General features: G+C 47.5%; 1 protein-coding gene across 1 annotated transcript in view; it reads right to left on the reverse strand.

Annotated features, from left to right (window-relative positions):
- Positions 1-11,531: 11,531 nt before the first annotated feature.
- Positions 11,532-23,675, reverse strand: part of MGMT (O-6-methylguanine-DNA methyltransferase) — a 137,039-nt gene continuing 124,895 nt past the window's right edge. Inside the window, exons 5-6 of the mRNA XM_066190714.1 lie at positions 19,219-19,358; positions 11,532-12,781 (exon numbers count right to left, since the gene is read on the reverse strand). Of these exons, the coding sequence (XP_066046811.1) occupies positions 12,638-12,781; positions 19,219-19,358 (284 nt within the window). The 3' untranslated portion in view covers positions 11,532-12,637. The remainder of the gene's footprint in view (positions 12,782-19,218; positions 19,359-23,675) is intronic.

Consider the following 23,675-nt stretch of genomic DNA (forward strand, 5'->3'; position numbering starts at 1 on the left):
TTTGGCTGCAGCACCAAAGGACGGAGCCAAAACCGGTTTGGTGATAGCTGGGCAGAGTACAAGGAACAAAAGGGGTTTTACGGTGATACGAGGCAAAAGTAAAGTTGGGCAAAACCAAAGTTTCAGCCTGTGCGTGGCAAACACCTCGAACCACAAAATCTCCTGGCTTGTTTGATGAGCAGAAAAGGCTTCCTGCTTAAAAGTTTAGAGAGAAATTCAAAAGGCAACTTGCAATGAAAGCCAAGTTGAGAAAAAAAGAGGCAAAGAATCCAAGAGGCATCCCTGAGGAGAGGAGAGAGCACAGCAACGTGGCCATCAGCTACTCATGTGTCAAGAACAGATGATCTGCCCGTCATAATTAAAGAGAGACTTTAAAAAAAAAACCAAAAAACCCACAACCCTGGAGGAAGCAGGAGGTGCCAGGAAAACTTGAGTGGAGCGGGAGCTGCTGGCTCAGACGAGGGGAAAGGGGGAGATGAGGGGCAGAGAGAGGCAGCTCCCAGCAGGGCCAGGCACCCCGAGCTGACACCGCTGCCCGGGCTCTGCCTCGCCCCGTGATTAATGGCCCCGACACACAAAGCGCCGGCTGCGACCAGGAGCCATCCTCCTAATGCATGTCACAAACTTCATAATTCCACTTGGAACGAGACAACAGCAAGTTAAATTCCTGGATCACTGTCACCGTGTCACTTACAGAAGGAGTTGCACCGGGGAGCAGTTGGCTACTGGAGTAATTTGAATGGAAATGTCAGTTTTCACAACCTGTGATTTGAGGTGAGTGCCCTGCTATTATACAGCAGCTCTGGCAGGCTGAGTGCTCGCTGCCACCTCCCCTCACATCCCAGCCTCCTCCTGCCATCCACCGCCGCCAAAAAATTCACTTTTCCTCCTCTGGAGCACCTGCAGTCCCTGCTTGTGTGGCTGAACATTCCCTGTGTCTTCCCCTATCCTGGCCGGATTTTAATCCTGATTTTTTTTTTAAAATTATTTTTTATTCTGGCATAGGTATGTGCTTCAAAACCTCCCCAAAAGAGTGAGCTGTTCCTGAATAAATTGATTAATCGAGACTCACGCTGACCTCTGGGTTTTGCCTGTGTAAGGACTCCTGAATTTGGTCAATATGTCTCACTGCTAAATACTTGCAGGAGTTGCTGCAATGAGGTTGTACACGTCTCATACACCTCTGTGACACCAGATCACAGAATGTGACAGGTTCAGTCAATTCCTGGCACTGCAAGGGGGAAAAAAATACTGTGCAGAAGCACCTGTCCTTCAGCACCCCCTTTGTGTGTGTTACGTACACATTTATCCAGATGTTGTGGTGTTTGAAAGGCCACACATCCGCCGCACACCTCGGGCGCTGCTCTGCCTCCAGTGATTCTGGAGGAAATCGAGTTAAATCAGCATGGCTGGCAAGCAGGAACTCTCAAAAGTTTAACTTCAATCACTTAACATCAGTTTATAAGGATTTATAAGGATCCAAACACAGTGTTCCCACGATTTTTCTAAATTTCAGCCTTTGTGAAAACAGCAGAAATGCACAGAACCATAAAATCCTGGATCCAGGGGCAGCCACAGCTGCTCTGGGCGCCCTGTGCCAGGGCCTGCCCACCCTCCCAGGGAACAATTCCTGCCCAATATCCCAATTAACCCAGCCCTCTGGCAGTGGGAAGCCATTCCCTGTGTCCTGGCACTCCATAAATTGTCTCTCCAACTGCTGAGGTGACCCAAACCCAACAGAAAATAAAAGCAGGGAGCACTGGCTCTGAGAAATCCAGCTCACGGAAGGGAAAACGGGAGGTGAGAGCTGAAGGCCCCCCCTTTTCCAGCCGACCTGCCGGACAAGCAGCACTCAGCCTGCACTGGGAAGGGTTGCACAGGCAGATCCCACACAGGTAACTTAGTCCTACACCTGCAGTTTTTAAAAAAGGAGAAATAGTGGAGCTGATAAATCCCTCGGATGGCAGCAGCGCTTGGCTGAGCGCTGATACGGGACAGCAGCGATGGGGCGAGTCCTTTCGTGGGTTTCTCCTCCTTGGATGAGCAGGATGCTCTATTTCAGAAAAAACATAAGAAGGTCTGTGGTTCAAAAGCAGAGCTGTGACAGCAGGATGTTTGGGCTTTGCCGTCCTCCATAGGCAGGAGACAAAAAAGAAATGATTTTGCTGTTTATACATTGCCTACGGTGCCACAGACATTGGGGTATCTGCAGGCAAAGTGAAGCCCAATTACCACTATTATTTTCCCTTTGAAAGGAGTGGTTTCCTGAGTCAGTAAATCCAGGGGTTTTTCTTGTTCTTTCATGCCAAACACAAACACGTCGGGAGAAAAACCACGTCTACAAAACGCGCAGTGAAAGGAACGGAAAACAAGCCAAATTTAGATTTTTTTTTTTTTTTTTGCCTGCAGGACAATTGACAAACCACGACGCTTTCCTGGCTTCAAAACAGCTCCTTAGATCACAGGTGGTTGGATTTTTAAAGGGTAGAAAGCAAAGCTGTCTCTTTCCAGTGTCTCCTCCACACAAAACCTTCCGACTTCCATGTGTGCCCGGGCAGGGGAGCCTGGATCCTGTTGCAACACTCTGTTGGACTATAAACCAATGATATTTGCTTTACCTGTGCACTATCTTCCATGCAACAAAACAACATTTACATCTGGGATCAATTTGCTTGAAATTAAAGTGCAGCTGCTATATCTCTTCTGCATCAAAAGTGCGGTGTTAAGGCCATAACGCACAGACAGTTACACATTACTCGGCATTGTAATATTTAGATTTGTGTCATTTTCCATCTGAGGTAAAAAGCATCTTTAAATAAATGAGTGATCTTAGACTACATATTTTATGGGCTGTGTACTCGGCGAGATATATCCACATTTGCAACGTGCATGTTCTGAGCTCCAATTGCCAACTGCGCGTTTAGGCCTTGAATTTTAATGCTTGAACAGAAACGTGGCGTCGGGGTAACTGGGGCTGCCTGCTCAGGAAAGTTCTGCTGTGCTTGTGCAAGAGGGCTGCAGGAGTTTTGTGGGTGTTCTCAGGTAAAAGGGGAATGCAGATATAGCTCCCCTCCCCTCCTTAAAAGGCTTTGGGGGTGACCTAATTGCAGCCTTCCAGGACCTAAAGGGAGCTACAAGGAAGATGGAGAGAGACGATTTACAAGAGCCTGGAGTGCCAGTGCAAGGGGGAATGGCTTTAAACTGAGAGTAGGTTTAGATTAGATGCTGTGAACTGGAGGGTTGGATGGGATTTTGGGCAGGAATTGGTCCCTGGCAGGGTGGGCAGGCCCTGGCACAGGGTGCCCAGAGCAGCTGTGGCTGCCCCTGGATCCCTGGAAGTGTCCAAGGCCAGGCTGGACACTGGGGCTGGAGCAGCCTGGGACAGTGGGAGGTGTCCTTGCCCAGGGGCTGGAACTGGATGGGCTTCAAGGTCCCACCCAACCCAAACCCTTCCACGATTCTGTAATTCTATTAACTACAACACACCATTTTCTGATGTCTGGGGACAATTTGGCTCTGAAGTTTCCAGCCGGTTTTACCCAACACTGCTCCCTCTCAGCTCAGTGTTTTAATTCCTCCCCAGATCACCAAATTCAGCCTGATGTTCTCATATTGTTTTACTGCTGCTGGCAAGAAACGATTCAAAAGCCCCAGAAACACTGTCCAGGATAAAAGCTACTGGGCAGAGAGCAGGGCAGTTTAGTGAAATCAAGCTCAGTGATTATGTAGGTCACTTCAAGCACAGAATATTCTACCTGAAAGCACAGTGTATTGGTTAAAAAAATGGGAGTGCAGCATTTCCAAGCCTTCACTTCCTCCTGGCAGCTGCAATATTTTGTGTTTCAGTGAAGATGAATCAGGGTTGGTTTTTTTTGTAACAGTCAGAGAGAGGCTGCAGCCTCTGCTGGGCACTGCTCAACCCCGGCAGATGAGAGGCTGTAGGATCTCTACATCTTCTGCTCCAGCTTTGGCAAAAAAGGACTTTTCCAGAGCAATCCCGCAGTGGTTGACATGACATAAAGCTGTGAAAGACAGGAAGCTGCTCATCCAAAAGAATCAGATTATGTACCTGGACTTTATCCGCTGCCTGGAGAAGAGAGACAACCAATTAGTCCAACACAGCTTCTTTGCCATGCCCAGGCTGGAAAACAGATTGAAGGGGTCAAAAACATTCAGAAGGCTCCACATGATCTGACATTTGCCTTGTCACAATTTTCCTGACAGCCAGAAGGTTGGAGACAGTCTGCTGGTCATCGGGAGCGACGGAAGGGAAGACTGATTGCCGAGCCGGGCACCAGGAGCTGCTCAATTAACAGCCTGCTCCTCCTCAAAGCAGCCCCTTCCTCAGCAGCTCAGGCTGGGTTTAGGCTGCTCATTTTAGAGGATAAACAGGCTGTAAACAGCTGTGGGAGTGAGCAAACATGTCTGGAGTTCCCAGCCTCCTGATATTCCTGTGCAGACAGATGTGATCTCCAAGAGAAGACACTCGGAGGTTCAAACCTCACTCCAGTGCCATCCTCTTCTGCACTCGACTGTATTTGCACAATAATCTGCTGCAAAATGCAGTTTAAAGGCTGCAAAATGCAGACTTCCATGGCTGATAAAGCAGGTTTCATTTCAGCTTCTGCTTTTATTTTCCAGGCTGGTTTTGGCCCCACTTAAATAGAACTTTCCGCAGAATTAATTCTTGTATGGGTTTTTTTTCTTGGCCTGGGACAGTAGACTGGGCACTCACCTCATATCTGTGTAAATAATCCAGATCCAGATCTATCTATCTGTCTATCTATCTAACAGATAAAAATCACAATAGTTTTCTATTTCCCCACTATTCTGTGATGAAATCCCATCTCTTTTGCCACCCACCTGTCACAGCCACTGGGAACGTTTGGGGTTCATCCTCCTCACTTTTTAAACAGAAAGTAAAAAGCACAACAGCCCCGAGGTCAGGAATTGTGTGTCCTAACAAAAATAGGACATTTTGATAGGCAGAGGTTGAGATTCTCTCTCCTAACCCACTTTTCCTGATGCTGCTCCAAGCTCCGGGCATGGAGCTCCTGAAGAGGCTGGATCTCCACTCACCAGTGGTGGTCAATCTTCTGACCCACTGAGTGGGTGCTTAGGATGATAATATTTGGATAAAAGTTTGAAAAAAACCCAGCCCAAATAAACCCTTCCAGCGGTGGAAATCCAGCCTCGGATTTTGGTCAAAGAGAGGTCCCCAGCACACACGGTCATCTCCCTCCAAATTAATTCATACATCATGTACTATTATACACTCAGACACTCTGCATTATGTATTTTAAAATGTATTTATGTGAAGAAGGCTCCATTTCAGAAAGCCTTTCAGAAACAGTGAAAGCCACAAGGGGCTGCGTTAAGGCCAAATTTCTGCAGGTTCTAGATAAAAACAAAAAGCATTTTCTGCCTGTCCTCAGCGCAGCCCCGACCCTGCCGGGCCCTTCGGCAGCACCAGGTGCCCGTGCTGGTGTCCCCTGGCTGGGACATGAGCTCTGCTGGCTCCCTGTGAATTACAGAGCCGGCCCCTGGGGTCACCTCCCTCTGCTCCTCGGGCTCCTCCTCATTCCCGGAGCCAAAGGGGACGGGGGCCGGGCACAGGAGCTGCTCTCCAGCCCTCCCAGCTGATTACTGAGGCATCCTCCACATTCCAGCTGGGATTACTGAGGCATCCTCCACACTCCAGCTGGGGAACTCCAAGTTTGTCCTCGCCTCGTGCTGACTCCGTCGGTAAATGATGCTTTGGTGCAGCAGCTCACGCTGCAATGTCCCATTAATTCCTCCAAAGCCCCGAACCTCCTGAGGGCTCTGCCCACACAGCTCCAGCCCACCTGCACTTTGGACGAGCTGCTGACCCGGGTCCCTCCTGGGAAAATCTTCTCTAAGTAAAAATTAAAATGGTGTTGTGACGAGCTTTTGCTCATGAGCATTTTGTTCAGACAGGTCAAAGGGATTTTTTTTTTTTTTTATTTCTGGGCACTACGAAAAAATAATTTCCTCCCATCAGTTATTTAGTCATTTAACTACTGAAAGGCTGCTGTGTGCCCAGTGTCCCCCCAAATTCAACCTGCACTTACCATGCTGATAGAAACCGGTTTTGCTTGGTATCAAAAGCACATGAAATGTCTTTGATTCATGAAAGCAGAACTAAGGACCATATTTGAGGCTTGTGCTTCTAAAAATCAACAATCATTGCTTCATAATCAACACTGAACCTCCTGGAAAGGCTCAGCCTTGAGAACAAAGTTGAAAAATCACAGAATTATTGAATGGTTGGGTTGGGAGGGACCTCAGATCCCACCCAGTGCCACCCCTGCCCTGGCAGGGACACCTCCCATTGTCCCCGGCTGCTCCAGCGCCAATGTCCAGCCTGGCCTTGGGCACTGCCAGGGATCCAGGGGCAGCCACAGCTGCTCTGGGCAATCAACAAAAACAATTTTCCAAAACATCCCAGGCTGCACCAATGGAAAACCAGCGGTTTTTCCTTTTGCTCGCCAGAGTCTTAAAGATTTAAGTCAAACCTGGATCCAAACCCACTCGGGATTCCCACTCCCGGTGTCCTGCTGTGGTGCTCCGGCCTTGGATCTGAGCAGGGCTGGGAGGGGCTCAGCGGAGCCGGGTTCCAGATCGACTGAAACGCCCTACTTTGAAGTGAGAGACAAGATTCTGTGTGGAATTAGGTCATCCCGGCGCCCATCGGAAATGAAAATTACATCATCGCGCGGTGGCTCGTCCTCAGATAAAAGGGTTGCAGCTGTTTCCCTCATCAGCTCCCAGCAGCTCTGCACTCGGGGTCATGCTGGGGGTTATTTTAATTAAACACAACCTCTCCCAGCCTGTCTGACCTCGGCTGGTGCCTAAGTTGGGTTGAGCCCCATCCCGGGGCTGGGCAGAGCCCCCCACGTCGGGCTCGACCCTCATCTTCCTCCCACGCCAACCTGGACAGCAGGAGTTCCTCTTCCATGTCCCCTGCTGCAATCTGCAGCCCGAATTTCAGCAAAGAGAAAAGCAATCCCTCCTCAAATAACGCCCCCGGCGCTGGATGGGCCGCCCTGGCACCTCGCAGCAGCCGCGGGCAGCACAGGGATGGAGCAGAATCCCCTTTCCCGCGGCTTGGATGCTCACTGATCAAGGAGAAGAGCCCAGGAGGAGTCCCCCACGCTCCCATCTCCTCCAGGAAAACTCACGGCAACAAATAAAAAGCCCTGTTTAAAATAACTAAACAAGGCACTTAAAGAGGTTTTAAATATTGATAACTCCACGCACGGGATCGATATTAATTACTGCCCAGGTGGATTTTTTTTTTCTTTTTTTTTTTTGTCTTCTGGCTTTTTTCAACTCAAAAAACCTCACCGGCCCACGCAGGCCATTAATGAGAAACGTTAAGGGCTGGTTAACAACGTCCTTTCATCAGCCCGAGGTGCTGCCAGCATCCCCGCTCACGTCAATTTGCACCTCGTGGTCCAGCTCCTGCATCCGCGGCTGATGGAGCGCAGACCCCCGGCTCCGGCCAGGCTGGACATCTCCTCCGGCCCCGGCTCCGGCCAGGCTGGACATCTCCTCCGGCCCCCAGCTCCAAATTCCCCTGCTCCTGGTCTGGGCCCCCATCACTTCATCCCCCCGGGTGGGGAAGCAGCAAAACGCGGTGGCTTCTCTCTTCCAGCCTACAGTGATGGGGCCAAGGATGCTCGTCCCTGATCCCCCCCTTGGAGGAATAATTCGGGGAGGAAAAGGGGTTTGGAAGAGTGGGGAAGGGAAAGAGGAGGATTCGTGGCTGGATAAAAGTGATGGGTGAGAAAAATGGGGGTGGGGAAAAAAGCAAGCGCATGGAGAGCCGAGGTTTGAGGACAGGGAGGGAGGAAAGGTTTTGTGAGGACACAGCTTCTGGGGGGAAAAAAGAGAAGAGAGGGGAAAAAAAAAAGAAAAAAAGAGAGAGATAAAGAAAAAAAATAGGAAAAAAAGAGGAGAAAAAAGGGAAAAGGAAAAAGGGAAAAGAAAATAGAAAGAAGAAAAGTAAAAAGAAAAAAAAGTAAAAGGAGAAAAAGACAAAGAAGAAAAAAGAGAAAAGTAAAAAAGAAAAAAGAAGAAAAAAGGAAAAAGGAAAAAGAGGAAAAGAAGAAGAAAGAAGAGAAAGAGTAAAAAGAGAAGAAAAAAAAAGTAAAAGGAGAAAAAGAGAAAGAAGAAAAAAAGAGAAAAGTAAAAAAAAAAAGAAGAAAAAAGAAAAAAGGAAAAAGAGAAAAAAAAGAGAAAAAGAAGAAGAAAAGAGAAAAAAGTACAAAAAGAAAAGAAGAGTAAAGAGAAAAAAAGAGGTAAAAAAAGAAGAAAAAAATATAAAAAAGAGGAATGAAGAAGAAGAACTGAGCAGTGGGAGCAATGTCCCCGCTCCCAGGTTCCCAGGCACGGACTCGGGGTGTGTGTGTTTGTTTCTCACACCCTACACGCGATATTTGAAACCCGAGCAGCGGCCGGGCCTTGGCCAAGCCGCGTTTGCACATCAGCACAGCCGGAGTCTCCTCTCGAATGGCCCGGGAGGGGCTGCCAGGAAGGTTTTCCATTGTTTTCCCAGCACTGGAGGGGAGCGCGGGGCACAGAACAGCATTCTCGGCTCCGTTTCTCCCAGAATATCAAAGCCATCGCAATTAAACCTGTAAACACAATTCTTCAAGGGTTTTTGCACTCCTGTAAGGTTCTTATTGGGGAAATTATTCTTGAAATAGTCCCTAAATCTTCCAGGATTCCCCTTGGAATACTGTGCTGGAAGTTCCTAAGGGATTTTCTGAAGGTTTATTCATTTTTGTGTGTGTGTGTGTTTTTTTAATTTTTTTTTAATATATTTTTTTAATTTCTTTTTTTTTTTTTTTAAGGAAGCACCTTTGCAACACCACCTTTCCCAATAAATAACCAGGTCAATACCAAGTCCCTTGTAACTGGTTGCAACACAATATTCATAGATCATTTAAATTCAAAATAGGAGGAAAAAATTATTGAAAAGTAGCAATCTGTGATTTTTCTAGAAGAAATAAAAATCATAGCGCCATAGAATGGTTTGGGGTGAAAGGGATCTTAAAGACCATAATAGTAATGATAATAATAATAGATGTTAAAAGAAACAATAGTTTAAAATCACCACTCATTTATAACTTAATTTGGAAAGTGATGTGTCCTACCAACAACAGCAATTCCACTGATAAAGAAAATGCCAATTAAAAAAAGTTCTGGATGCTTGAGAACTGCTTAAAGAAAAAACAAAAAAAAAGAGAAATGGAAACTGTGAAGGGCCAGATCTTTCTCGCCGCGATCAGATGACTAATTCCTCTAATTCCAAGGACCAGGAAATTTGGGCACATACTGAAAAAGGTCCCCAGCACACCAATGAATCGGTTTTCTGTTCAAGATGCCTCCAGTCTGAGCTCATTACGCCGCAAACTCGGCGTGCATGGAAGTGATCTGTAACAATCCCGAGGCCTGGGGCCCTTTTCCATTTGGGATTGATACATGGGGTGGAATCTGCATTTTTCATCGAACAGTACAACCAGTGTGGCTGCAGTTGTGCTGCAAACCCGATGCAGGAAATACAAGAGAGTCCTTCAAAAATATTCCCGTTTGCCTTGGACTGGCTGCAGAGCCTGTCTGTATGGGGAAAGAAAACAAACAACAAAAAAAGAACCTGCTGCAAAATTCAGCCTCTTCCCTGGTCAAGGGCATCTATTTCATTCTCAATGTAATTCCACCGAAACAAATATTATTTTTGAATCTTTCCTCATCCCTGGCCCTGGGAAGCGCTGGAGCAGCGTGCTGGTCCGGGATGCTGCAGGTCAGGATGTGCCATGAGGGTGGCACGGCACGGGGGCACTGACAGGACGGGGGAACCCAATTCCCAGGAGAAAAAGCCCACCGCTGGTGCCTGCCAGGGGACAGGGGCTGGTTTGTCACATATAGAGGGTGTGGGGTGTTCCTGTCAGCTCCAGACACTGCCCTCAACCCCATCCACGGGGTGGGCACCCGTGCGGGCAGAGAGTGACCCAAACCCAACCCAGCCCCCAAACCCTGCACCTCCTTGGTGCTGCATTATTTTATTTTATTACTACTTTTTTACTATTTTTTACTACTTTATTTACATACTATATATATATATATAATATTATATATAAAATTTATGTTTGTATAATTTGTCATATATACATGTATGTATATATGTATATATGTATTTATGTATATATATAGATGTATGTATGTATATCTGTACCGATGTATATCCGGATGCGTGTGTGTATGTACACACACAAACACGGGTAGTTCACGGATGCCAAACGCATGTCTGGACGTTCCGGGCTGTTTCTGTCCGGAGCCCCCCCCGTCCCCTCGTTCCCCCCCAGGACCCCCCAAACCCGGGGGGACCCGGCCAGCCCTGCGCCGCGCGCCCTCTGTCGGGCAGCGCCCGAACTGCACTGTCCCAGTCCCTGTCCCTGTCCCTGTCCCTGTCCCTGTCCCTGTCCCTGTCCCCCTGTCCCTGTCCCTGTCCCTGTCCCTGTCCCTGTCCCTGTCCCTGTCCCAGTCCCTGTCCCTGTTCCTGTCCCTGTTCCTGTCCCTGTCCCTGTCCCCCTGTCCCTGTCCCTGTCCCTGTCCCAGTCCCTGTCCCTGTTCCTGTCCCTGTCCCTGTCCCTGTCCCCCTGTCCCTGTCCCTGTCCCCCTGTCCCTGTCCCTGTCCCTGTCCCTGTCCCCCTGTCCCTGTCCCTGTCCATCCCCGTGTCCCTGTGCCTGTTCATCCCTCCCTGTCCTAGTCCTTATCCCTGTCGCTGACTGTCCCTGTCCACCTCCACCTGTCCCTCTCCATCCCTGGCTGCCCCTGACTCTGTCCCTCTCCCTCTCCCTGTCCTTATCCCTGTCCCTGACTGTCGCTGTCCCTCTGTCCATCCCTGCCTGTCCCTGTCCCTTTTCCTGTCCTCCCCTCCTCGTTCCTGTCCTATCCCTGCCCTGTCCAGCTCTGTCCTGTCCCCCTGTGCCTGTCCCTGCCCATCCCCTCCTTGTCCATCCCTGCCTGTCCCTCTCTATCCCTGCCTGTCCCTGCCCACCCCAAATCCCTGACCCAGAACAAGATTTCACTCCCAAAGTTGCCTCTTTTCCCTGGGAAAGGCATTACCCACCCCAATCCCACAAAAACAAAGTCCCATCCCTGAAAAAGCCCCAATACCTGGAAAAAAACCCCACGGAGGGATGCAAATGTGGGAAAGGTTAAAGTTGACGTTTGCTGCCTCCTGCTTTCGGTGGCAGCATGTATTAGAGATATAAAAAAATAATAAAATACACCCAAACTGTACATATTATAAGGCCGTATTTTTATCTCGGGGTTCTGGTGACACGTACAAACCACTTGAGCTTTGCTTCTGTGCTTTATATCGCCACGAGAAACCCTTGATAAAAATACAGCTTTATATTGTACAGTGGGGTATAGTTTATTTTCCCCATATATCACACCCCGTGTTTTATTTATAAACAGGCCCAAAGACACTTGCACATGCAAAGCAGTTTTTTTATTGAAGTAATTCCAAGGTATCAATAACCCTGGATTAACTAACGCATTGCCAAGCCATAATTTTTTTTTTTTTTTGGGGGGGGGGGCAGCAATGGCCTTTCTAAAGAGACATCCATGAAAATATGATAAAACACATAAAAAAATCAGGATTTCCATGTTACAATTTACGATTCCCATACTGGAAATTTCGGCTTCTGATGGCTCGTACTCGCAGAGAACCCTGCTAAAACCACCTCAAAATTTAGCTTTAATGTCTCTTGAATCCTTCCAGTGGAGAGGCTACGGGAAATAAAGCTTTGGGTAACAGAGAAATGCGAAAATCTGAAGGAAAATTGAAATTATAAAGGAAGGTGCAGTTGATAAGGAAGCAACTACGACGAGCTTTTCAGTATTTTGCCAAATTTGGCTAATCAAACTGCTTATCCAAAATATACAATTAGTCAGCAACATCTCTTCCCCTCCTCTAACGCCAAAAACCAACAAAAAAAAAATTCCCATCTCCCAGCCCAAAAGAAAAGGCAGGAGTAAGGAATTCAACAGCTGCCTGCTTTTGCATAGATCTCACCGTGCTCTCCTTTAACTCCTGTTCAGGTAAAACACGGTTTTATGCCCCAAACTGAGGAGGGGGAGCTGGGCAGGGGCGGGCAGGGTCCAGCGTGCCAGACGCCTCCTCAGGGGAAAGCTTCCACCTCCCATTTGCCACGTCCCTCCCACTCCCTTCTCCCTGCTTTAATGGACATTAAAAATAGAACAAGACAGGGCTGGAGATGGGAACAAAATCCATGCACAACAGGCCTTGGATCGCTGTAGTCATTCTGCTGTAAAATGTAAAAACAAGAAAGGGCAGCCGAGCTGCCTCCCCCAGGACGGATCCCGCTTTTTTTCTTTTTTAATACACTGGTGCCACCACACATTTCACTTCGGATGTTGCATTATATTTATGTGTCACTCAAATATTTACCGTGGGGTTTTTTTGGGTTTTTTTTTTTTTGTTTTTTTTTTTTTTTTCTCTCCTGAGCTCTGCTGGGTGCTCTGAGGGCTCGTTCCAAGCCCAGGAGCCGTGGGTGTTTGTGTGTGAGCTGTGGATGCTCAGGGGCCGCCTCCGCCCGCCACCTTCTCCTTCTGCAGCCTCTCGTGGGACAGCAGCCACTCCTTCATCTGCTGTCCCCCGCCGTAGTTGCCGCTGTCCCCGCTGCTGCGGATCACCCTGTGGCACGGGATGATGATGGGGATCTGCAAAACACCCCCCCCAAAAAAAACCCGGGAGGGGAAAAGGGTGAGGCCAAGGGGAGCAACGGGATGTGGCGCCTTGGTGGGGACCTGCCCCACGGATCCTGGCTGCGATTGAGGAGATTGATGCGTTTGCTGTTTCCAGCCTGAAGGATGCTGTGACTCCATGACTCCGTAAATCCAGCACTCTGAAATCCAGCAGAGTGTGGCACTGGGCTGGCAGGGCCACGGAGCAGCCACAGCAGGGCCACGCTCCTGGCGGAGCACAAACAGAGCTCATCGCCATCCCTGGAGACCACACCAGAGCTTAGGGAAAAAAATAGGCACGGGCAGGGGTTTTAATACATAAAAATGATGTAAAGTCTTTAAAAGGAGAAACCTGAGATATTAAATCCCATATATAAAATCTTCCCTGCAGCACCGGGTTCTGCTGCCCTGCGCCAGCTGAGCCCTCGGTGCCCAGGGTGGGGAGCGAAGCCTCACAGACCCAAAATGCACGTGAAGAACTATTTAAATTGGACACTGGGCAGGAATTGTTCCCTGGGAGGGCGGGCAGGCCCTGGCACAGGGTGCCCAGAGCAGCTGTGGCTGCCCCTGGATCCCTGAAGTGTCCAAGGCCAGGCTGGACACTGGGACAATGGAAGGTGTCCCTGCCATGGCAGAGGTGGGCCGAGATGAATTTTAAGGTCCCTTCCCACTCAACCCATTCTGGGATGCCATGATCATCCCAGGACTAGAAGATTTCTGGAAAAAAAACAGATTATTGAGAAGGGATCCCAGTGCCTCAGCTCCCCAGCAGATCCTGCTGTAGCACCTCCATGTGCACCCTGGAGGAATTCTCTGGAAGACCAAGGCATTATTTATTATTTAGCAGCAAGTCAATCCAAAACGGGTTGTGAATTTTTAAACCCTCCAAGAGGAGAAGTTTGATTCCGACCTAACCAATTTTAAGAACTCTTTTTTTCCCCCCCTCTCTGCCTTCCACTCCCTATCATTTATAACCACACGACAACCCAGATTCTGCAAAATCAATGCCAGAAGTTACATAATGGACTGATAATGCAGAGGAGAACATAAAAGTGGGGTTTTTTGTTGGTTTTTGTTTTTTTATTACAGGTGATTATCATAGCTGAAGTACACACCATAAAAACTGCAATAACTCATCTCAAATCACGGGTGTGTTCTGGTAACTGCATAGTAATGGCACTGCAACGGTGGAGCTGGGACAAGTTCTCACAAATCTGGCCGTTTCAAGTCCAAAACTGTAATTTATTTCTGTGTAGACACACAGACAAATTACACACTTCACCCTCACTTATTTTAATCCCATTTAATCATGCAGTCCGAGCCCTGTGGTATATTTGAGCCTGGGATACACAAACCCCAAAGCAGCTGAGCAGCTACTGGCCCGACCATAAATTGAGAGGTTGTTTTTTTTTTTTGGGGGGGGGGGGTGTGTTCTTTTAGTTTACTTAACTAATTTCAATGCCTGAAATTTAAAATCCTAATCTCAGCCCACATTAAATGGGAATACACACAGGTGGTTATTGTCGATCAAGGTTTGAATAAAAAACCACTTCCAATATCTGCTTTGTTTGGAGGTGACAATGCCTCAAGTGATTAATCCACCTGTGACAACTCCAGTGAGCACCAATAAAAACTTTGCTCCATGCCAGGCCATCCCACAGTTGGTTTATGACTTCTTCAAAGAAATTTTTTTTTTTTTGCAAGTGTTTTTCTGGTTTGGGGTTTCTCTGCCTTTACACTCCCTGCAGTTACTGCAGGAGGCTTGGCCTGAGTGACAAAGCCATAATAATACACCGTAAACCATCTCCGAGGTTCATTTGCAATCCTTTAAAAATACACACAGTAAAGCAGCGGATTTTGGTGGCAAGGCCATAAATCTTGGTGGAGGGGGGAAAAAAAAAAGGACTTTATTTTCAGGTGTGGGGTCTTGGATGATGATCCCTGGGTGGGTGCGGGACAGGGAAATGGGGCTGAGCTGTCACCACCAAGCAAAAAGGGCAGGTATGAAATTCATGGCACTTTTTCCACACCCAAAACAAAGAATTCCATGCTGAGATTGTCCCAACACAAGCTCCCATCCGTCACCTTCCACAGCTCTGGATGTAGAAGTGGTACAAAGACCGTACCAGCGCTGTAATTTAAAAATATTGAATATTGCTTCAGTTTGGCTTAATTGTGGTGACAACGCTCAGCCTACTAAAATAATTAAACCTGCTAAAATTTATTAGGGCCCTAAGGACATTTTAGAGGGAGAACTACCCTAGTCTGGAGCTTTAATGCCTCAGCTACATTTAATGTAATTTTTATCAATAACCAAGCAGCTCATAATATTATAGCGCCGCTGAAATCTTCATGCTGTGAAATCTAATTCCTCTCCTCCACGAATCCATCACAGGCACACAGCCCCTACCTCAAAAGCTATAGAAGTTCCAAACCCAGAGATTTGTCTCCAACAACAACAACAACAAAAAATTTAAAAAAACCCCAAAAATCAACAACATGAAGGAGCCCTCGGATCGATGCCGGAGTCCCTCTGATTCGGGCACCAGCTGAATATTTTCTCCAACTTCGCTTTTGTTCTTCTGGGCTGAGGCCCACAAGGGAAAGAGCTTGTTTTCACTCGCAGCCTCATCAATACCTAAATCCTGGTGAACAAGTGACACTGAGAAGCTGTAATCAATAGCTCCCTGTGCGTTTTTTCTTCTGGTCAAATGGTTCAGCACTACTGACAGCCCTGACACTCGGAACATGATGCTAAATCTTTATCAACAGCCATCGGGGTGAGTGGCAGAACAAGGCTGGGCCGGTCATTAAGGCTCCTGGCGATCTGTGAATAAACCAACTCCTCCAGAAGGCGTTGGTTTAGGGGAAAAAAGGGTGGGGGAAAAGCTCCCTGCCCACAGGATCCATCACTCTGAACTGTTTTTAGGAAATTCTGGCGCTCTGGTTGTTGGCAGTGTTCAGTTTGAGGGGAGGGAACTGTCCCACGGCACGATTCCGGAGAGCTCCTGAATCAGCCAGGCCATGAAGGAAACAGCTGAGGGATCACACTGAGGCACACTCAGCAAAAAACAGTCCTGTGGTTTGCTCACGTCACAGAATCCCACGCTGGCTTGGGCTGGAAAGATCTTAAAGATCATCCAGTTCCAGCCCCTGCTTTATCTCCACCTCTTCCCCAGCAGGAACAAATCCCGTGATGCGACCCAGCGTGGGTCTCAGGTTATCACTGCCCACCAAAGGAAGCAAAGGTATTGGGAATTAAAATAGCAGGACAAGGCTTTTCCCTCAGAGGGGGCTGGCACTGCCCAGGCTCCCCAGGGAATGGGCACAGCCCCGAGGCTGCCAGAGCTCCAGGAGAGCTTGGACACCCAGGGATGCCCAGGCTGGGATTGCTGGGGGTGTCTGTGCAGGGACAGAAGCTGGACTCAGTGATCCCTGTGGGTTCCTTCCAGCTCAGGACATTCCCTGATTCAATGGGTGAACACACTTTTTAGGTACTTTTAGGTACTTTTAGGTACTTTTAGGTGCCCACAGTGTCTCAGACCCACCCATCCCAATTTTCTCACGAACACACAACTGCTCCCTCAGAGTCCAAAACATTTTGGTTGAATATCCATGGCTTGGCTCAATGTTATACCCGTGACGGAGGATGGATGGGTGTAATATCCTCGATTTAGGATGGATGGGTGTAATATCCTCGATTTAGGATGGATTGGTGCCAGGATCAGGCTGTGCCCCTGGCTGGGGTGAGCCCAAGGAACAGCACAGCTGGAGAGGGCACAAACCCAGCTTAGGCAGCTCTGAGTGCCATCATCAGAGTGCTGAAGACGTCTTATTTAAGGCACAGAACTCTCATTCAGGATGGCCTTGGACTAATCAGCCCAACATTCTCCATTTCCCACGAGCTTCTGTGATTTCTTTTTGATCCTCCTCTAGCAGTCTAATGAGATTTTTAATTGAACTTTGTGGGTTCCCTTTGAGGACCACAGACCTTGCAATCAGTGTGAACCACGGCAAACCCTGGGATGTGTCTCCTGTGAAAGGTGAGCCATCCCCACCCTGTCCTGGCCATGAACTGAGGCAGCTGCTGCTGGCACCTCTTCCACCTTCTCATAAAGCTGAAGGTCAGCCCAGGAATTACGTGAAGCATCCCAGCTGCAAGGGGAAACCTGTGGAGTGCACACTACCCAAATTAAAGACCAACAGGAGGGAGAAACGTGCTGGTATCTGGTGGAGAAAGGTGAGTTTGTGATTTTACCAAGTGTTTGAGGGCCAACGGGATGCCCAGCTCAGGGTTATTTCACAGGGCCCTTCTCCCTGGTACTACCAGCCTCACTAAATCAGCTTTATCACAAATCCATCCACCACCACACCAGGTTGCTCCGAGCCCCATCCACACTGGCCTTGAGCACCTGCAGAGGTTGGTTTGAGGGTTTAGACCCTGGGTGGCTGTTGAGTCACCTCTGACCTCCCAAATTTTTTCACCTCGGTCCTCTCAGTATCTTCTTTAATCAGATTTCCACGAGGCTGCGACGTGGAGTCTGACATTGGGTCAGAAAATCTGTTTTTGCAAGAGTTGACGGCTTCACATACAGAAATAACAAAAGGTGAGGGTTTTTCTTTTTTTTTTGCGGTGCCACATTTTATCTTTATCTTTCACCTCATGCATAAAATCCGTGTGCATTAGGCACAGGCAGCCTGCACACGGTGGCTCACGTGGAGACGTTTCTGTGGGAAATATGAGGAGCACTGAACAGTTGCTCACACTGAAGTGCAAAAGGACGATGTGTGTGTGTGTTTGCATGTGGAATATGGATGGAATTTCAGATTACCTCCAGGAGATGAGCGGTGGCAAAATTGTGGTTCGAGATGGGCAGGACTCTCATTACGGCGCTGATTTTTTTTTTTTTTTAATCATCAGCTTTCTATGATGAAATATTGAGGTGGTATTATATTAATACAGCTCTTTTTTCCCTACAGCTATACATTATTATCTATAACTATAGCTTAAATTTTTTTCTGCTGGGGACAGAAACCACTGCAGCCACGGTACGGGCTGGGAAATGGCAATAATAATCAGGACCCCATTTAAAAAAATTGCAGGAGCTTTGCTGTATATTTTCAGAACTATTTTCATCCTTCCTCACAGGGGAAAAAGCAGGAATTTTCACACCACAACCTGCTGTTGCCACTACTTTGGATGCTGCTGCTCCACTGCAGCCTGAGGGCAAAGCCGGGTACATTTCTAGGCGATGGCAATTACATCTCCTTTTGCACAACACTGGATTGTTATTCTTTGAGAACTGCTTCCTGTAGGTTTGCATTGGAGTGCCTTATCTTAATGTACACCAGATTATATTGGAAAGCATTCCATCATATTAAAATAGTTTGTGTTGTCAAGTGCAATGCGGGCTATTGACAAAACGCTGTTTATAGGAGCTGCTTCCCAGGGAAAGCTGAGGGATGCTGGAAATATCAGGGTGGGCTCAAAGCTTAACCCCACATGGAATTCCGTGGGTCTCCCTGGATGGGTGCTGCCCGTGGGGAATTGTGGAATGAGACGGGCTTTGAGGTTCCCTTCCAACCCGAATTGTTCTGTGACTCTGTGGGTTTAGGGATTGAGCTGCTCCCCAAACAGTGCAGGTAGATCCACCTGAGCCCCCAAACCCGCCGAGCCAGGATGGGGCTGATCCCAACCCAGACACAGGATACAGCACCCACTGAGCAACACACCAGCTTCAGACACCGACCCAGCGGGCTCAGCTGCGTAAATACACCTGAAAGGCGAAACCCCGACAAAGAAAGGGAAAACAGACACAGATCCCTTAGTGCAAGAAACTATTTTCCCCCAAACCCACAGGCCTGAACTAGAGTGCTGCTCCCTCCAGCTGGTTCAAAATCAGGCAACTCACCTCCAGAATCCCAGAGCGGTTTGGGTTGGAAGGGACCTTAAACTCACCCCATTCCACCCCCTGCCACGGCCAGGGACACTTTCCACTATCCCAGGGTGCTCCTGGCCTCGTCTTCAGAATTGTATTTATGCCAGAGTGCATGGACTGTGTTAAACACAACCAAAACCACTCACAGTCTGCCAACTGAGGCCCACGTGGAAGACAAAAGACTTCCCTGATGCCAAAATACATCAGGAAGTTTGAGAACAACAAACTGTGCAGAGGCTGGCGAGTAACAGAAGCGTTTCTCCCCCCAAGCCAACCCCACAAACGGCAGGGCATAAATCACACTAAAGTGGGCTGTGCATTATTGCTGATTAAAAACACTTACTGACCTTACTCCTCACGGCAGCCCGCTTTTCAGAGCAGATAAATTTAACCTGATGGCATTTCTAGCCCGCAGAGCTCTCTAAATCCAGCATCCCCCAGCAGCTCTGGGCTGGAAAGGTGCTGGGGACTCACCGGGTTGCTCCTCATGGCTCCTCCCACGGCTCTGGCTGCCCGGCCGTTGCCAGCAAGATCCGCCAGCTGCTTGTAGGAAACTGCCTCCCCAAACTTCACATCGTTCAGCAGGGTCCACAGCACCTGCCTGGTGAAGGAATCTGCAAGGCGCAGGGGGGAGAGCACTGCTTGGATGGAGAAATTGGGATGGAACGGCCGAGAAAACCCAGTGGAGAACGAGGCTCAACGGCAGTTTTCAGCCAAAAAAACCCCAATGCAAAGAGAGGCTCAATGGCAGTTTTCAGTCAACAAAAAACAAAAACAAAAACAAAACCAAAAACAAAAAAACAAAAACAAAACAATCCCAAAGCAAAGTGAAGCTCAGGGGCAGTTTTCAGCCAAGCAAAACCCAATCAAAGTGAGGCTCAATGGCAGTCTCCTAATTCCAACTGGAGCAGCCCCGTGCACTGTCCTGTTATTGTGCCCCCGTATGACTACATTTAAATACGTGGTTATTAGGGAGAGAGCTTGGAGTAACTGAGCACTATTAAAAAAAAAAAAAAGGATTTAAGGCTTTGATTTTCCTGTATTTTTAATTTGCTCCGAGTACAATTATCCTGTTAGCTCGCACAATGTGGCTTTTCCCATTAAACTGGCGGAGTATAAATTAGCATAGAGTCGAATTAAAAGGGAAGGAATAAGTGGCTGCACCTATCTGACAAAGGCCTGGCATCTCCAGCTAATTTCCAACTTGAGCTGGGACGTGGCAGAGACGCCCTAGAGCCAGCACAGTCCGAGTCATCCTGGCTGGCTGCGTTTTATAGCGGGGACCCCCGAGCTACTGCTCAGCACCGCACACACACTGCCCGGTGTAAGGACCAGCTGTGACCTTGAATGTCCTGCACATCCTTAAGGATACAGGAGAAACAAAAAAATAAAATACATAAAATGAATGGGCCATTATTTTAATTTTAACTCGGCAGCAAACTGCTTTAAGTGTTCCAATTGCTGAAATAATGACTAAGCAGATGCATTAGGAGAGGCTGTCTTTTGGCATCTCAGGGTGCTAGCCAGCCCAGGATTGTTCGAAGGAAGGAAAAGGGATAGTCCTGTTTGGATGTGAGTTGGGCTGAACACCTCTTGCTCTCCCAAGGCACTTGGAAAAGCTCTGAAGAGCTAACTCGTGGACAACTTATTGAGAGGAGTGAGCTGGTGATTAAAAAAAGTGGAAAGAAAAGGAGAAGAGACCCCCTCCTCCAGCTGAGAGCCTCAACCTCCCGCTCTGGCAAAGAAACAAACTGATTAAAAACATTTTCTTTCTTTAGCTGTCAAAATAGACATTGATTACCTTCCCTAGGAAGGTAAAGAAATGTGATTTTGTTCTTAAAGGAAACCCATACGGCGTTATGTGTGTGTTAAATAATAAAAATCACTTCTTAACTGAAGGGAATGATAATCACTTCATTGAAAAAAATCTGTTTAGTCTTTATTATAACATTAAGCAAATTAAACATCAGCATAATCCAGGTGATACGAGAAAAGGGTCATCAAAGAAATTAACTTTGTTGTTCATTAATTTACATGGATTAGTAGAGGGCAAAGAGATAGCAAATCTGCTCTAGTTTTTTATGATATAATTTCAAACTGTACACCATTTGTGGCAGTAGGGTGACTTTGGGGTTAATCAGACTGATTTGTCCTTTTAATTGCTTTCTATTCAAAGAAAATTCATTAGATAATGTTCTCTTCAAAATTCATGAATCAATTTAACTGAAGAAACCACATTAACAGCTTTGGGTTCATTAGCACAAGCAGTTGTGTTACTGGCTGATTGCTACGAGGGTTTCCTTAGGCAAACAGATTTTGTTTACTGCGATTCCTTCAGAAAGGTTTGTTTCAAATCAAACTGGCCCTTATCCATTTTTTAACCTTTTTAATCTGGCAGGATTAACTTTAACCCCCACCCCCCTCCTGCTCAGGGGTCTTGGGGAGTCACTGCCCCATGGGGATCTTTTAAATGACCAACACCCAGTCCAGAAAATCCCTTTTTCACCCTCAGTTTTGACAGGCTGACCTGAAACTTTTGGGAACCTGTTGGAATCAGGGAGGAAATGGAGCAAAGTGCACCTGGACGTGGAGCAGCTGAGGGAGGATGGGGCAGCTCCAGAGCCCCCCCAGCACCAGCACAGCCCCAGGTGATGCCCAAATTCCTGAGGACAGGCTGGCACAGGGACACAGACTATCCTCCTCTAATATCCTCTAAAAATGCCACATTTTTCATGGGAGGAATCCATGCCTCTGCTCCCACATAAAACACTGGTGAAGAGCTCAAAAGAATGAAATATTTAGCAATCAGGCACATCGTTTTGGAAACGCATCTGAAAACTCAATTCCATCCTGTGGGGAGCGAAGGCATTAATTAGGTTTAAGCAGCTCGAAGAGGCAGTGCCAAATCCTGTTATTAAACTGTCTGCAAAGCGTGAGTGCCTGTGAGCACAACCTGCCCAGATGAGGTGGCTGAACTTTCCCCAGTTTTCACTGTGTGCCAACGTTTTACGCTGCTAAAGATGGTTGTAAAGTGCTGGAAAAGCCCCACGTAAAAAGGAAAGCACAGGAATTCTCTGGTTCCACGAGAACCCCATGTCCTGGGGAGGCTGAACTGAGCCAGGAATGGGAGCATCACGAGGTTTTGTCCTTCCTGTGTCCCCACCTGCACGTGGGGACAGCAAAAAAACCTTCCAGGTGACCACCAGGACACCTTCCACCATCCCAGGCTGCTCCAAGCCCCAGTGCCCAAGCTGGCCTTGGAAAATTCCAGGGATCCAGGGGCAGCCACAGCTTCTCTGGGAATTCCATCCCATCCCCTCGCCGCCCTCACAGGCAAGGATATTTACTGATAAACCCCCCTGTTGTTAATGCCTGAATGCTCAGAGGTCCCTCCTACCAGCCCACTGGACCTTAATTCTCTACAAAAACTTGTGAAATCCATGGGGATAACGGAGAGAAAAGCAATTTCACTTGAACACCAGCTGTATTGTAACTTTTAACAGCGTAACTGAAGGTGGGAATCAGTCCGAAGAAGTCAAATCATGCACTTGTAACTAATAATCATGGAATTATGGAATGGCCTGGCTTGGAAGGAACCTTAAAAATCACTTCGTTCCACCCCCGTGCCATGGGCAGGGACACCTTCCACTAAATAATATCTATTATATATATGTTTGTATATTGATTATATATTATTTATATGTATATATGTTTGTATCTAATCTCTGACGAGGATTTTTGGTGTTGGTGAGGGGCTCAGTCCCTCAGGATTCAGGATGGATGAGGGAAGAGCAGAGGGACCAGTGCCAGTCCCTCCCTGTCCCGTCTGTATCTCACCTTGGGGCCAGAGAGCCTCACAACACCCCACAGCCTGATTCTCCATCCTTTCAAAGCTCGTTGAATAAGAGGAATTAAAGACAGACAGAGAAGGTTTTTTTCCTTCCCCTCAACACTGATTGCTGGGAATGTTAGTTTTTGTTTGTCGTGTTGGTTTATTTTTGTGTTTTTCTTTTTTTTCCCCCCCTGCTTTTCTTTTTGTTTGCTTGTTTTTCCCCCAGAGTTTTGCAAATGCAAAGACAGTTATAAACACTTACTCCTCCTCGGCTGCTTTTTCACAGCCTGCCTGGGGTACTGCACAGACAACTTTTCTTGTTGTTTTTTTCACTCATTGGTTCTCACTTTTATGGCTATTAGTAAAAACAACCAAAACATTCAAGAACAACAGTTCAAAAAATCCCCAAATCCGTCCAGAAAACAGCAATTCCCACTGCAGCAGCAGCTCCCACCTGAGCCGGAAAACTCAGACTGGCTCTTGGATCTGGGAAGAACAGATTCACACACCAACTGAACAGATTCACACACACAATTTCAGAACTTTTCCTGACAGCAGGCAACGGTGTAAACCATTAATCCAAGCAAGAGAGTGGATTTTTTTGCAATTTTGAGACTTCTTTATTACTAAAGCCATGTTAAACCTGTCACCCTACCCCAGACTGACATATAGCAAGTGATATGTGAAGAAATAATCGTTTAATTCAAATGTTTTGCTCTTTTTATGAGGCTGCCCCATCTCTGGAAGTGTCCAAGGACAGGGCTTGGAACGCTCTGGGACAGTGGGAGGTGTCCCTGCCATGGCAGGGGTGGCACTGGGTGGGTTTTAAGGTCCCTTCCAGCCCAAACCAGGCTGTGAGTCCAGGAAATATCCGACACTTTTATTAAGATTTTATGTATTGCCTGTTGACGCATGTTTGCAAAATGTGATATAATAAAACAGAAGCACGACTACAATGTGTAAACTTGCTGTCCGTCTGCATCACTTCAGTGAAAAATGGACCAAAAAGCTTCCTTTTAACACCTCGAACGTTCAGGCTGGCTCACACTGAGTGTGAGCGACATTAAAACCCAATTAATGGGAGCTGTTCCCGATCTGT

Source organism: Chamaea fasciata, unplaced genomic scaffold (genome assembly GCF_029207755.1).
Source record: "Chamaea fasciata isolate MVZ Bird 193981 ecotype frontalis unplaced genomic scaffold, bChaFas1.0.hap1 SCAF_9, whole genome shotgun sequence".
NCBI lineage: Eukaryota > Metazoa > Chordata > Aves > Passeriformes > Sylviidae > Chamaea > Chamaea fasciata.